This window comes from Opisthorchis viverrini (genome assembly GCF_000715545.1).
Source record: "Opisthorchis viverrini unplaced genomic scaffold opera_v5_151, whole genome shotgun sequence".
NCBI classification, from domain to species: Eukaryota; Metazoa; Platyhelminthes; class Trematoda; order Opisthorchiida; family Opisthorchiidae; genus Opisthorchis; species Opisthorchis viverrini.
In genome coordinates, this window is record NW_008751807.1 from 838,605 (window position 1) to 850,811 (window position 12,207).

At 42.6% G+C, this 12,207-nt stretch overlaps 1 protein-coding gene across 1 annotated transcript in view; it reads right to left on the reverse strand.

Annotated features, from left to right (window-relative positions):
- T265_06918 (hypothetical protein) overlaps positions 1–12,207 on the reverse strand; it is a gene marked incomplete at both ends in the record, with an annotated part of 35,409 nt that overhangs the window by 14,541 nt on the left and 8,661 nt on the right. Inside the window, one exon of the mRNA XM_009172316.1 lies at positions 2,777–4,975. Within this exon, the coding sequence (XP_009170580.1) occupies positions 2,777–4,975 (2,199 nt within the window). The remainder of the gene's footprint in view (positions 1–2,776; positions 4,976–12,207) is intronic.

The window sequence follows — 12,207 nt, forward strand, 5'->3', positions numbered from 1 at the left end:
CTCTCGTGAAAACTAAATTGCTTTGCAAATGAGTGCATTTCTCGGGAGTGGGTTTTGTTCACCTAAAATTCCATTTGCGCTGTCATGTCCCCAACTCAAAGATGGGGAGTTGGGGACTTTCTATCGTCCTGCTATCATCTTGCAGACCATCTTGCTGACAGAATCGTGTTGTTGTAAAAACATGCTCGTTTATCGATAGGGGCTTCACTGTACCCGAACATAGTCTCTGTGTTTGTTGCCCATCTGTTTGTCAGCCCAGGCTCTGATGACACCATTATGATTGAACAATGTTCCAGTACAACACAAACCAGTCAACAGAAGCTGATCCAATTCTTGGTACGTTGGCAACACTTTATCCACCATGAGTGATACTGAACATCCACATAATTCTTGCACTTCAACGCTGACTTATCCAAACAGATTTACAGTTGATTTACAGTCAGACACCCACTTCACAGGAAGCTCTGTTCTTGTAAACGGCTTCCCTGGTAATCACCCGTACTAGCAAGTTAAATAAGCAGTGAAACCACCGTGCGCTAAGGTGTCGAAAGTTCGAACACTTCGCAGTTGACCAAGTGGCTGTTGATCTGCAATCCGAGATTGGCGGCTAGCTTGAGACTGATTGAAGTGACATTATTAGTGCATAGTCGGGTGAGGATTTCCTCCTTACCTGCGTGGATAATATTTGTAGATGTGAAGCAACATACGGCGCACTGTGACAAAACGTCCTCAAGTTAACCGAAAGTTCGGTGAACAGACCAAGAACCACATGGTCAAGATCATACTTCCGAATCTTTAAGGTATATGGCAGCATCACCGCAAGATTGCCATGAGTCATCATTGTGTGAACTATTTGTAGTGTGAACTTATGGGTGATCAATATCATTCAATACGCATGATATACGGGATCATGTATTGATGATGCGGTTCATCTTCAGAAAGGGATGGTGGACATTTTCTAGAAGAAAGACATGCCTTCGGAAGTGGCTCTTTGAGGACGCCACTGCCTAACCATTTATATCGCTGCTTTTTTAGTGTTTTCTGATAAACCTGGCTGCCGTGCATGTACTACTTTTGAGTTCTGTGCGCAAAGAGATGGTAAGCTGTAAAGTGAGATGCATAAATGTCCAGAACATCCCCTAGAAATTAAACGAATGTGCCAAACAGCTGATCTTCAAGAACTTCTATGTTTCTCACCACAGATAGGCTATTTTTCCTTACGATAGTTTTTTAGCTCATTATACCGTTAAAATAGAATTTGGTTGTGGACGATTAGGAGTGTTGATGCACCCTCTTCAGGGCAGCCGGCTTCATGGAAGGCTCTATTATTAACGCAGTACTCTGGCATTTTAGGTTTGCGTAGCTGGAAACCACTTTTGGAAGCCTAGATTGATCTTCTTCGGGAGTTGGAAGTGGTCTGTCAGTTTCAGTCCAAATCACAAGCTGCAAGAGCGAAATGATTCTCAAGTGGAAGGTAGCTTGGCCTCTTATGGGTTGAGGTTACATGAGGCGACTGTAATATCTGCTTAGGCATTATCTAGTCATCAGAAGTAACCTTTCTCAGAATGACCTTTTGGATATTACCTATCCCGCCAATTTTGGGAAAGCTTACAATTTCTCAAACATCTGATTCACTTGGGAGCACCAAAAGACATTCTGATGGTGCATTCGCCCCCTGGTTTTCCGGCTGATAATAAAATTCTTCGAAAGTCAAATAAACTTCTGGAACATCTGATCCACTTGGGAGCACCAAAAGATATTCTGATGGTGCATTCGCACCCCGGTTTTCCGGCTGATAAGAAAATTCTTCGAAAGTCAAATAAACTTCTGATCTACCCTTTTATACTGATTATTTAGTCACGTTCTTCTCTCCGACGGAAATCCCTGTTATCACTGGGATGACAAATATACCGATTCCGCCTTGAGGAAACTGGACTCAGAAACAGCGATAAACAACTCAGTTCAGTCCCTTCTTTCTGGAGAATGAAACTCAAGCCACGTCGTGACAGAATAAATGGCTCAGTTGCACACTTGGAAGCTGAAATGAACACTACAGTCAGAATGGCATTTAACCGCGTGTGCACCCTGATGGCCAACTCGAGTTTTAGTTGGGCGGATGTTCCGGAATTCGAAGTAGCTTTCCGATAGTAGAAAGTCCTATTGTAACCTGCTGATTTCACCACGTCTAAGTATTATCAGAGAATCAACACAACTACTTGGTCATTTCCTCGCCGTACTCGTAACAGTTCAAAGTTGCTTCTTGATCCTATAGGACTGAAAGTTATCTCAGAGATTTTCAAATCACTTAAAGTTCCACATAATTTTGCTCCGAGGAGACACTGCTAGATGTTTCCATTGAACAAGACCAAGCTAAACCCACACGTGTAAAGGTCATACTGAAAGTAGGATGCTGTCTGACAACGTCCAGGTTAGACATTTCGGACAATACCAGTGGCTTTAAAGTGAACCAGTCAGGTGTGGCATTTCATGTAGAAGCCCTTTAAAAGTGCTGGACTGTCAAATGAGTGAGCCACATTCATGTATATTATCATACAACTTTCATTGATTTCCTTCAAAGCCGTGGACTTCTCTCGGAAGTTATTATCAGCCTACAAAAGTGTCCTCCACCATGGCAGGCCTAGCATTCTCTTCTCCCTCACTTTCCCTTACTTGGATGGGCATTTACATACCAAACACCGAGCATGTAGCCGCATACAATTGGAGGTGGACACATCAGTTTGCATACTAATTGGTTCAAATACTCAAAATAAGAACTTCATGCCTCTATACGCATAACCCACCTATCCAAGATCAACTTCTGCAAGCATAATAGATCACAAGCGATGCATTCGAGTACGCCGTCAGTCAGTTTGGCGCACCAGGAGAGGTCAAGTTCCACCAGTTGCTTCAAATTTTCACAAACCACGTCCAGACCGTCGTCAGTTAAATTGGTACATCCACTCAAACTGAGATGTCGTAGCTGGGGCAGAGCGAAAGCAAGATTAATGACGGCTTGATTCGTAAGATCCATGCACTGAATCAGCCTCACTGTTTCCAATGTGGTACGTTGTTGTGGGCTAAAATAGCTGAACGCGGAATCCGTCACGTGATAGGCCTGTAAGGTAAGGTGCTTTAAATTGGGCAAGAGTTGAGTAATGGCCCCCATACTTTCATCCGACACATTGATGCAGTCGAACACGCGCAAATCAGTAATTGTTGGAACAAGACAAGTCCAAAATGCAAGTTCCGTCAGTTCGTTGCAGCATTGGATTTCCAGGGTACTAAGGCCATGCAAAAGCCTAACGATCTGAGCCAAGTTAGAGTCTGTTATTGAACAACCCCGTAAGATGAGTTGGGTGAATATTGTCTTCAAGGTTTTGTCCTGTTCACTTACATTCGATCCTCCCTGAGCAGCTGATAATAGTGGAGAATCTGAAAAACTCTGGAATGAAGAGTCCGGTGCTTCGTTGTTGGATGAACTCACTCCCTTCAAGGAGGAGAAAAAGAGTGAATCAGCGGGACAATTGGAATTTTTCATTGTCTGGGGTTTTGTCGCTGGTGCCGATGATATATCTGAGAGTGGAGGTCGTGCTTCGGTAACTGGCGAAACGTTGGTCGTCGCAGTAGGTGGAAAGTTACCTTTGTTTATCGTTACTAAATGAGTATCCTGAGTGTCCAGCCGAAGTGGTCGTTGAAAAGAATTACTCACAGGTTTTACAACCATTTCGACGTAGGACGTCTGTAAGACTTTTGTTAGAGAATTCAAGAATACTAAGGCACATCGATCAGCCAAATATGAAATCGTCAGATTTTGTATGTTCCTCAGGACCGCTGTCTTTAGTCGTTCGGTAATTCGTCGTTCAAGATGTGTTTCAACCGGATCTGCAGCACAGTCGTTGTCGGTTTCTCTGTCAATCATCGTGCTTGTTTGCATTGTCTCCTCCTGTGCCTGAGCTAACACCATGCGAATATCAAGGGTCATCGCGACTCTGTTCCAGAAGCCATACTTGCACAATAAATGAAACCAAGATTTGCACACTCTGCACATCGCTAACATTTCCCGTCCACTGAGCAGTGCGAAAATACCTGTAAGAATTTTTTCGTTTTGCCACAAGTCATCTGTTGTCAAAGGGTAACCACGAGTAAGTCGACGAAAACAGTTTCGGTAACGCGACTTCGGAATTTTCCTAACCGGAACAGTCAGGTCCAGCTTTAGACCCTGGTTTAATAATCGCTGTTTGATTGCAGCAACTGTTATCCCGTGATGTGGGAATATTGGTGATGCACAAGACGAGGTGTTGTAACTTCTCCCTTTAATTGGGATCGATGCATCCTCGTGACCACTGATGCGACCTTGACTTGCATGTATGGCTACTGATCGGTGACCCACAGTCGGTGAACAAGAGTATTTGGTGCGGAAGCGTGTCGAAGATCTCAGCTCGTGGTGTTCAGTGGTTCCAGTAACATTAATTCTATCTGCACCCATAGCATCCCCGTTCGGAAGAGGGAGACTTACATGGTTCACTGTGGACTCACCAACAGTCTTCCCCAGTTTCCCTCTAGACTTTGGGGAAGACGGAGGACGATTGGGAGAAGTACGGTCGGAATTTTTTCGACCTTTAGCTGGATCAGTATTGGAGGGTCTGATTTCAGAAGAAATGAAAGTATCGTTTTTGATTTGTGTAGGGGAGGTCACCTGAGCAGAATTTCTACGTGTGGCCTGAGCTCCAGGCTTTTCATTCTGATGTTCAGATTCATGGCTTCCAACTGCTGTAGTTCGTGGTTCATTTAAGCTTACAACGCTCCCATTTGACTTTCCGATTCGTGTTTTTGTCTTTGACGTGCTGCTACTGATATTATTTGGCTTTGTGAAGCTGTTGTTTCTGTCCGGTGGTACAGGTGAACCAGAACGTGTGAATCGAAGGCTTCGAAGATTGTTCGACAAATCCATGCATACTTTGGCAAACGATGTCATTGCCTGAAAAAGAGTTTGAAGTAGTTGATTAGCTGAATCGGGTTTAACAAATCTAATGCTGAAAAACGCAAACTCATAAAGTCTGTGTTGCCAGAAACCAATGACCTTTCCCCTGACCCAGTGCCTACTATGACCTTTAAACTGTGCACCGTTCTGATTGACTCAGCAGAAACAGCAACTCTTTAGTGTGAGTCTAGACGATCTGACGCTCCACTAATAGACACACCTGGAGAATGTCCTCTAGAAGACGACTGGTTGGTTCCTATTCTTAACCGAAAAAGCTCATGTTCTTAAGAAAACAGTGAACTTACTACACACAACTACCACACCAATGGCTAAGCTTCCTGGGGTACCTGAATTTACCTGGCTTTACATCAGATCAGGATGCGAACTAGACCACAACATGGGGTCCTCGTGCATAAAGTGTTGTCACTACATTTTTTGAAGTTAACTGGACCAAAAATGGAAGTGGGAAGCAACCCAGAGCAGATTTTGTTGAATCGGACTGGAGGGAGTTTCGTACGAGTACACATCGATTTATGATTTATGTGGTAGCCAATAACCAGACGAAACCTTCTAGCATAGAACTCTCGTCTATTAATTTTACAACTTACTTTTGTGCCTTTCCTGTAAGAAAGTGCAAACGGACGATGGGGTATTCCTTAACAATAAGTATATCGGAATAACAGGGCGTCAGAGAACATATACTTTTTCAGTGATAGAAGAATGGCAAAATACTCAGCATCACTATTAGCATTATTATCGTTGAGTACAATGATTCCCTCACCGACGAGTTCACTTTTACCGTCAGTCATTCTGCAATGATTGATATGCAAATGAACGTCACGATTTGAACGGAGTTTGTTTCAGCTTAACTAACTAAACGGACTACATAAATCGGACGGTTTCCATAGTACACTGCTTCCCGTGTGGAACATCGAAGAGGAGACGTGAAATCGGGCGACAGTTCTGGCAGCACACAAACAATTTTCCCGTGTGGAACCTCGAAGAGGAGACGTGAAATCGGGCGACATTTCTGGCAGCACACAATTCTTCCAATGTGGGCCTCTTGGAGAGGGAGAGGGCCTACTTAACATTCTGGTTCCACAATATCCTGCACCTGCCTGTGACCTCAGTTGAGAATTTAAGATTCGACCGTCACATGGAGCGGTTGTCGTAAGTACTGTCGACTACTATCTTTTTCTTTCTTGGTTAAACCTGTCTTGATTTTAAAGACTAGTCAGCGTGGGATATTCGTACAACGGGTTCGTTAGAGTAAATGCAATTACGATAGAAAACTGGATGAAACAACACACTGTGGCTCGATGGCCATCGGGTCTCGTAAGGTTTCCAATGACTCACATATGTGTCTCGTATTATCCTGTTCGGTGTTCCTTACTTTTTCTCACGTAAAAGCGGCTTTGTTTTTGGATAGTCACCCAAATTGAAGGATTTGATAGGTAACATACACGTTAATCAATTTGTCCTAACACATACTATCTTGAACGGTCTATCCATCACAGAAAACGGTTTAAGACTTCAAGAAACCCAGCCAGTTCAAGGGAATGTCATCAATTGATATTCAGCATTAAGGATCTTGTACTAAGTACCACAAAACCGCCCAGGCGGTCAGTCTAGGGGACCTAGCAGCCGACGAGGCTGTCATCATCCGCCTCCTCGTATCCGAACTTTGCAAAAACATCTTTTTTAATCCCCTCAGTCAAAGTGACTTGATGTATTCCTCCCATTCGCACATAAGGCGTCAGGCCACATAATATAGTCAGCTGTGCTGCCTTAACATACCAAAGGATTTCAATCCCTCTACCATGTATACTTTCTTGCATTTTGTTCGAAACTGCACATGTATTCCTCATTGGTCAGAACCTGAATAACTGATGAGACTAGCTCGGTATTTCCTTCTCTAAGATGTCGCATTGGAACATTTTCAGCAATCAGCTCATTACAGCCTTAAGTTATCTGTATCCCCTCATCCTTAGGGAGGTTTTCCTTATAACAACTTTCGCCAGGCTAACCTGTTTATATATCACACATTACGGTAGGTCAAGAAACCATCCGCCAATATTTTCAATCCTTAGTTTGGGTGGGTTCAAATGCCACCCTATTCAGGAGCTATCTGTTCCAAAAGAGCTATGATCGACGACTTACTGTCGATTATGGCTTCACCAAACTGAAAAACAAAACACAGCAGATAGCACCACCGTTCTGTTCCAGAAGAGCTGTGATCGATTATGGCTTCATGAAACTGGAAAACAAAACACAGCAGATAGCACCACCGTAAGTTACGAGCAGCGTTACTAATGGGAAACTTTTAGGCTTGAATTCATTCGCCACATCGCTGTGCGCCGAACCGTGAGGAAGGTATCTCACACAAAATGAAAGATAGGCAAGTCACATTAGCTCCATGGTGGTCACTCTGACCTTGGTGACAGTTTGTTCAAATGCAAGGCACCGTAGGTTTCAAGAAACAAATTGTAAAACATATGAATTCGTCTCACGACTTCAATTGGCTTGCACGTCTACGTTATATCGGGTCAGTCTGGAAGTTGTTTCTTCCAGCAGCTAACTAACTGAATGGCTTTAAATATCCTTGTTTTATCTGATCAGTTGGTGCATTCAGATCAGCTGAGTGGACCTCATTTGAGCGAATCTTATGAAGACCTGCACTGTACACACCACTACTTTTCTCAGAAGTAACTGGTATTTTCGCGCTTCACCTGTCAACTGTTCAGAAAAATATAAAATTTCGAGATCAGCTGCAACGTTCCAGCCCTTTAGAATCATTATTTTGATTTGTAAACTAAGATATGTGTGCTTCGTTTTTACGTTATTGTCGCGTATGTTCCTCTTCGTAATGATAATGAAGATATGATGAAATCATTCATCATAACACCTGGTCAATAATAAATGGGAAACTCACTATAAAATATGCTCCGCAATGATATATCTCGTTCGCTTTGCCAACCCTGGTGTTAAAATCACTCTTCCGAAGAGTGAATTGATTAAGTCAGGTGAAGTAAGCATTTGGCAAGGGGCAGCGGTTCTCCCGGCTTTAGTGATTAAAGAGACCTCGTGATTCCTCACTGGTTAAGGTGAGGTCTAACCCCAGCCATTTCGACTGCTCCTGTATAGGCCTGAGTAACCTGACAGCATCTCAGCCCTCGTGCTTCTTTCGAATGCCACAGAAGTTATGGACCAGAAGGGTATTACAGCTGAACGGTTGTTATTTATCTTAGTGGTGGAACCGAGTGATGGACGAACTAGTCCAGATTTACCCACTGCTGGTGAATACATGCTAAACGGGGGAATGTGGCTCAATCAGGACAAGCCGGGAGTGAGTAGAATGTTCAAAAGATATTTGGACCATGTATCTATGGAAAACACGAGAAGACGAGAGGAACACCTACTTACTGCACCTCCATCTTGTAGAAAGTATGGGCTAAATACTTCCACCAAGTTTCCCGATAAAAACGCAAAGATCTTCACACTGGATAAAAACTCATCATTTTGACTTCTCGCAAACTGTGTATCACCGTCAGGGTTTTACCTGCCCGCCTATTGGAATAATTCACCAATGACCAACCAACTAATCTCACATTTGAGATGGTGGAGCGGACTTTCGTGCATCTAAGAATTTTGCATCCTCTAAAAACGGTCATCCTTTCACCACCTTTAACTGAAAATACACCTCGCGAAAATTACATTTAGAAAGGCTGTGAAATCGCACCAATGGCTACTCGCATCATCCCAAACCTATTGAGTTCCCACTTCCAGTTTTCAGCTTCCAGTTTCTGTGTTTAGTACGAGAATATCTCTCATGTTTAACTCAGTTTTTCCTGAAGTTCAACATGTTCCGACTGCAAGAGAATAAACTGGCCCCTAGCCTTAGAGTAATCTTAGCATAAATCTTTACGATGAAATTTTCACTCAGCAATAAGACAGAAGTCAGCCGTTCGGACTCCCACCAGCACGTATAGAAATCCTCATTAAGGCACAATGTATCAGACACCATACAGTTTGCCACGTAACTCTGTAAAAACGGCCCAAATATAGTAAGCTGGTATATCGATAAGTGCAACTTAGAGATTTTAACCTCATTCCTTAAGTTCTGTAATCGCGGACGTGCAATCCTTCAGAATGTGACCACTGTAGCAGGCTGTGGGTAAAAGTTATGAGGAAGAGGCAGGTTAAGTCACTATGTAACTTCCAAAGTGTGATGTTCGTAAATATAGTTATGAAGGTCCTTTCATGTATACCAGTTTCTGCCCCAAGCGAACACAGAAAGTTTGAACTATCTGATGAAACTGGGGTCACAAATGCAATCATTACATGCACTAGGTAAGTGGCCACTTAAAACAATCCATCTAATAATGAGACATTTCTTGATTTATTCGCATGTATTGTTTGACAGCGGTGCGTAGCTTAGGTGACGGATATGTGAACAACCGGGGACTTTCCAGAGAGTTCGTTTCCAAGCTTCATCTTAGGTGAAAATAGGCCACTAGAGCACAATTTCAAGTGTCTACTCAGCGTTTGTCTAGAGATACCACTTCATTGTCAGTTCCAGTTTGTTTCAAAGCAGTTGACCGCCCAAAGTTCCGTAGCTTCAGCATTCCATACCAAATTACTACAGCCAGTTTGAGTGAAAAAGCTTGTTGTGTCGGTGTTATCAATACATCACCACCAGCTCACCAGAGCTGGAGCTTGAAATACGTTAACTGCGCCTTCCAGCTGGATCAACTTTTGCTGAAATACTGCTAGCAAACTTAGCGATCAGAACAGTATACACCTGCGAAAACTCTCTAGTTGCCACACCAAATTAATAAGCTTCAGTTCTGAAGGGCATTGCAATAGATGCAACAGCAGATATAGCCCAAACAGTGTCACGAACTTGGACGAGATGAACAGCGTTGCTACAAACGACAAATGAGAATGTTGCTAAGCAACGATGAGCTTGTGAAAGGTTTGAAAACAGCCAGTACTGCGTGCGTCGTAAGGGCAAATTTTTCTACGAAGCATAGGCTCACTGGCAGCTGAGCCTATTTACAGCCTGAATAAAGTATTCTGGACAAAATAAGGTATCTGAACAGAATACCTTTGTGAATTTCCCACTATCATCGTTGCTACCCGGTTTGCACAGAATTCCCCCATCGATGTTGTTGCACCTCAAGTAGATAACAGTTTCTAGTAGGATTAGGCTGGCCTGCAAAACCTAATTTTCTCGGAAGCCCAGAGAGTTTGGTACGATTCATTCGAAAAAATAAGTACTATACGTAAAATTTCTGGAAAAATACCTGTTGTAATTGTGCGCTATTCGCCCAACGTTCTTACCTTAAGAGTGACCTTTTAATTGTATTAGGTTTGAGGAAATGGCCGCAACATTGTCAGTTAGACCTCAATGGTTTAATAAGCGTAGTCAAATGAAGTTGAACCGATCGGTTGTGCATGGATTCCATATTTCAAGTGGTTATCACAACATTGGTCGACGCAGCACTGGGTGGCAGCTCCTCAGCTGTTACGCACAATGTTCTGTCGTCTAAATATAATTTCTGATTGAAATAAAATGGCACCAACTTCATCACCACTGGTTACACACCTCAGCAGAACATTCTCAATGTCCTACGTGGTCCAAAGGAACTTTGTCTCCGTATAAACAAAGGCGCAATCAATATGCGAAATGCTTTTGCTAGACATGCGGATTCTGAATAGTATAAGTTAAAATAACGACGAAAAGAGCATTTTAACAGTAACGTGATGTCAGTCATTGTTTTGGAGCACGTGCGAGATGCATACTAGACAGCTTAATGTTGCATTATTTTGTCAGTTTATGGGTTGATACATTGGCATCCTCGTTCCTCACCGGATTGCGTCACAGACATTTCAGCTTTTTGCAGTAAATTCAACAAAAAAGATCGTGAACCACTGTGAAAAATGGTGAGTAGGAAAGTTTTTTCCGTTTCACATTGCTGGTCAGATTTACATATTGAATTTTATCGTATGTGAATTGACGATATACTAAAGTCAAGGCAGTATGTACCAAGGCAGAGTACCTTACGCAATTAAGAAATAAAAATTCCAAACAACCGAATAGAAACCACTACATTTCTTCCTTTTCAGCACAATATTGTTTTTTCAAGATCTTTTCCAAAATTACGTTTCCACCTCTGAATAATTTTGCACCCTACCCCTGAGTATAGAGTAATCACATGTAACCAAATTTCGGGTTAATAATGGACTTTGACGAGTAGCGTTGCAACCATTCCCTGAATTTTTTACCACATGTAAGTACGTATCGTAATCAAATTCATATTTGTAGATACGATGCGGGAAAATGTATGTTCTTCCCCATTCTGCCTTCATTTGAAAGACTTCCTTCACAAAAGAAATGTATTTTGGTGATTCTTTCCAAATTTTAGCCCATCGACTTTGAAATGTACCTCAAAACAATAGTGACAACCAGCACGAAAACATGATTTTTGTAGGGCTTCAACTTATTCTAGAAACCAAATTATGAATCTCTAGAATGCAGGTAGTACGGGGTCTTTTAGCAGTTCCAGGGCCAAGCGCAGAAAATACAGTCAGTCAGAGTTCATTTAATCAAAATTGGCAGTCCACTGTCTGAAAGGGTCTGCTCTTGAAAGTTCACGCATCTGTCTCAAGATCATTTAGTTTTTAAGCCGAATACTAACGTTTATTCCTGGCACATGGCCAGTTTTAAAATTTCGGTGACTCAGCAGAGACTTAGAGCAAGTCTCCCAAGCGCAACATACACCTGCTGCAGCAGAAAAACAGCAATACGTTAGAACCCAACCCAATGATCTTCGTGTTCGAAAGGAGGGAACATCTTATTTCCTGTCACCACTCTAAGAATTTTTTTGCCAGTGAGATTGTTAGGCGGTTTAGCAGTAAATTTTTCAACGAACATTTAAGTCGGTAAGCGAAACTAATCTATGATAAAAATCTAGAACTGCACAGTTACTTCATCCTAATTAGTAGTCATCCGCAGTGCGCATTTCACGGATCGCTAAGCCGATTTGAACCCGCACTCTCCTGGCCAGTAATTTGAACATTTAACCATATGACCATAAGCGGCTGATCAACAGTGTGGTTAACTGGTACTTAGACAGGATATAATGCTACCCACCCCCAAATCAAGGGATCCACATCACGTGATCACGTGTTGACTGGGCCCTCGAGTGGTGACTTCTTAGCTG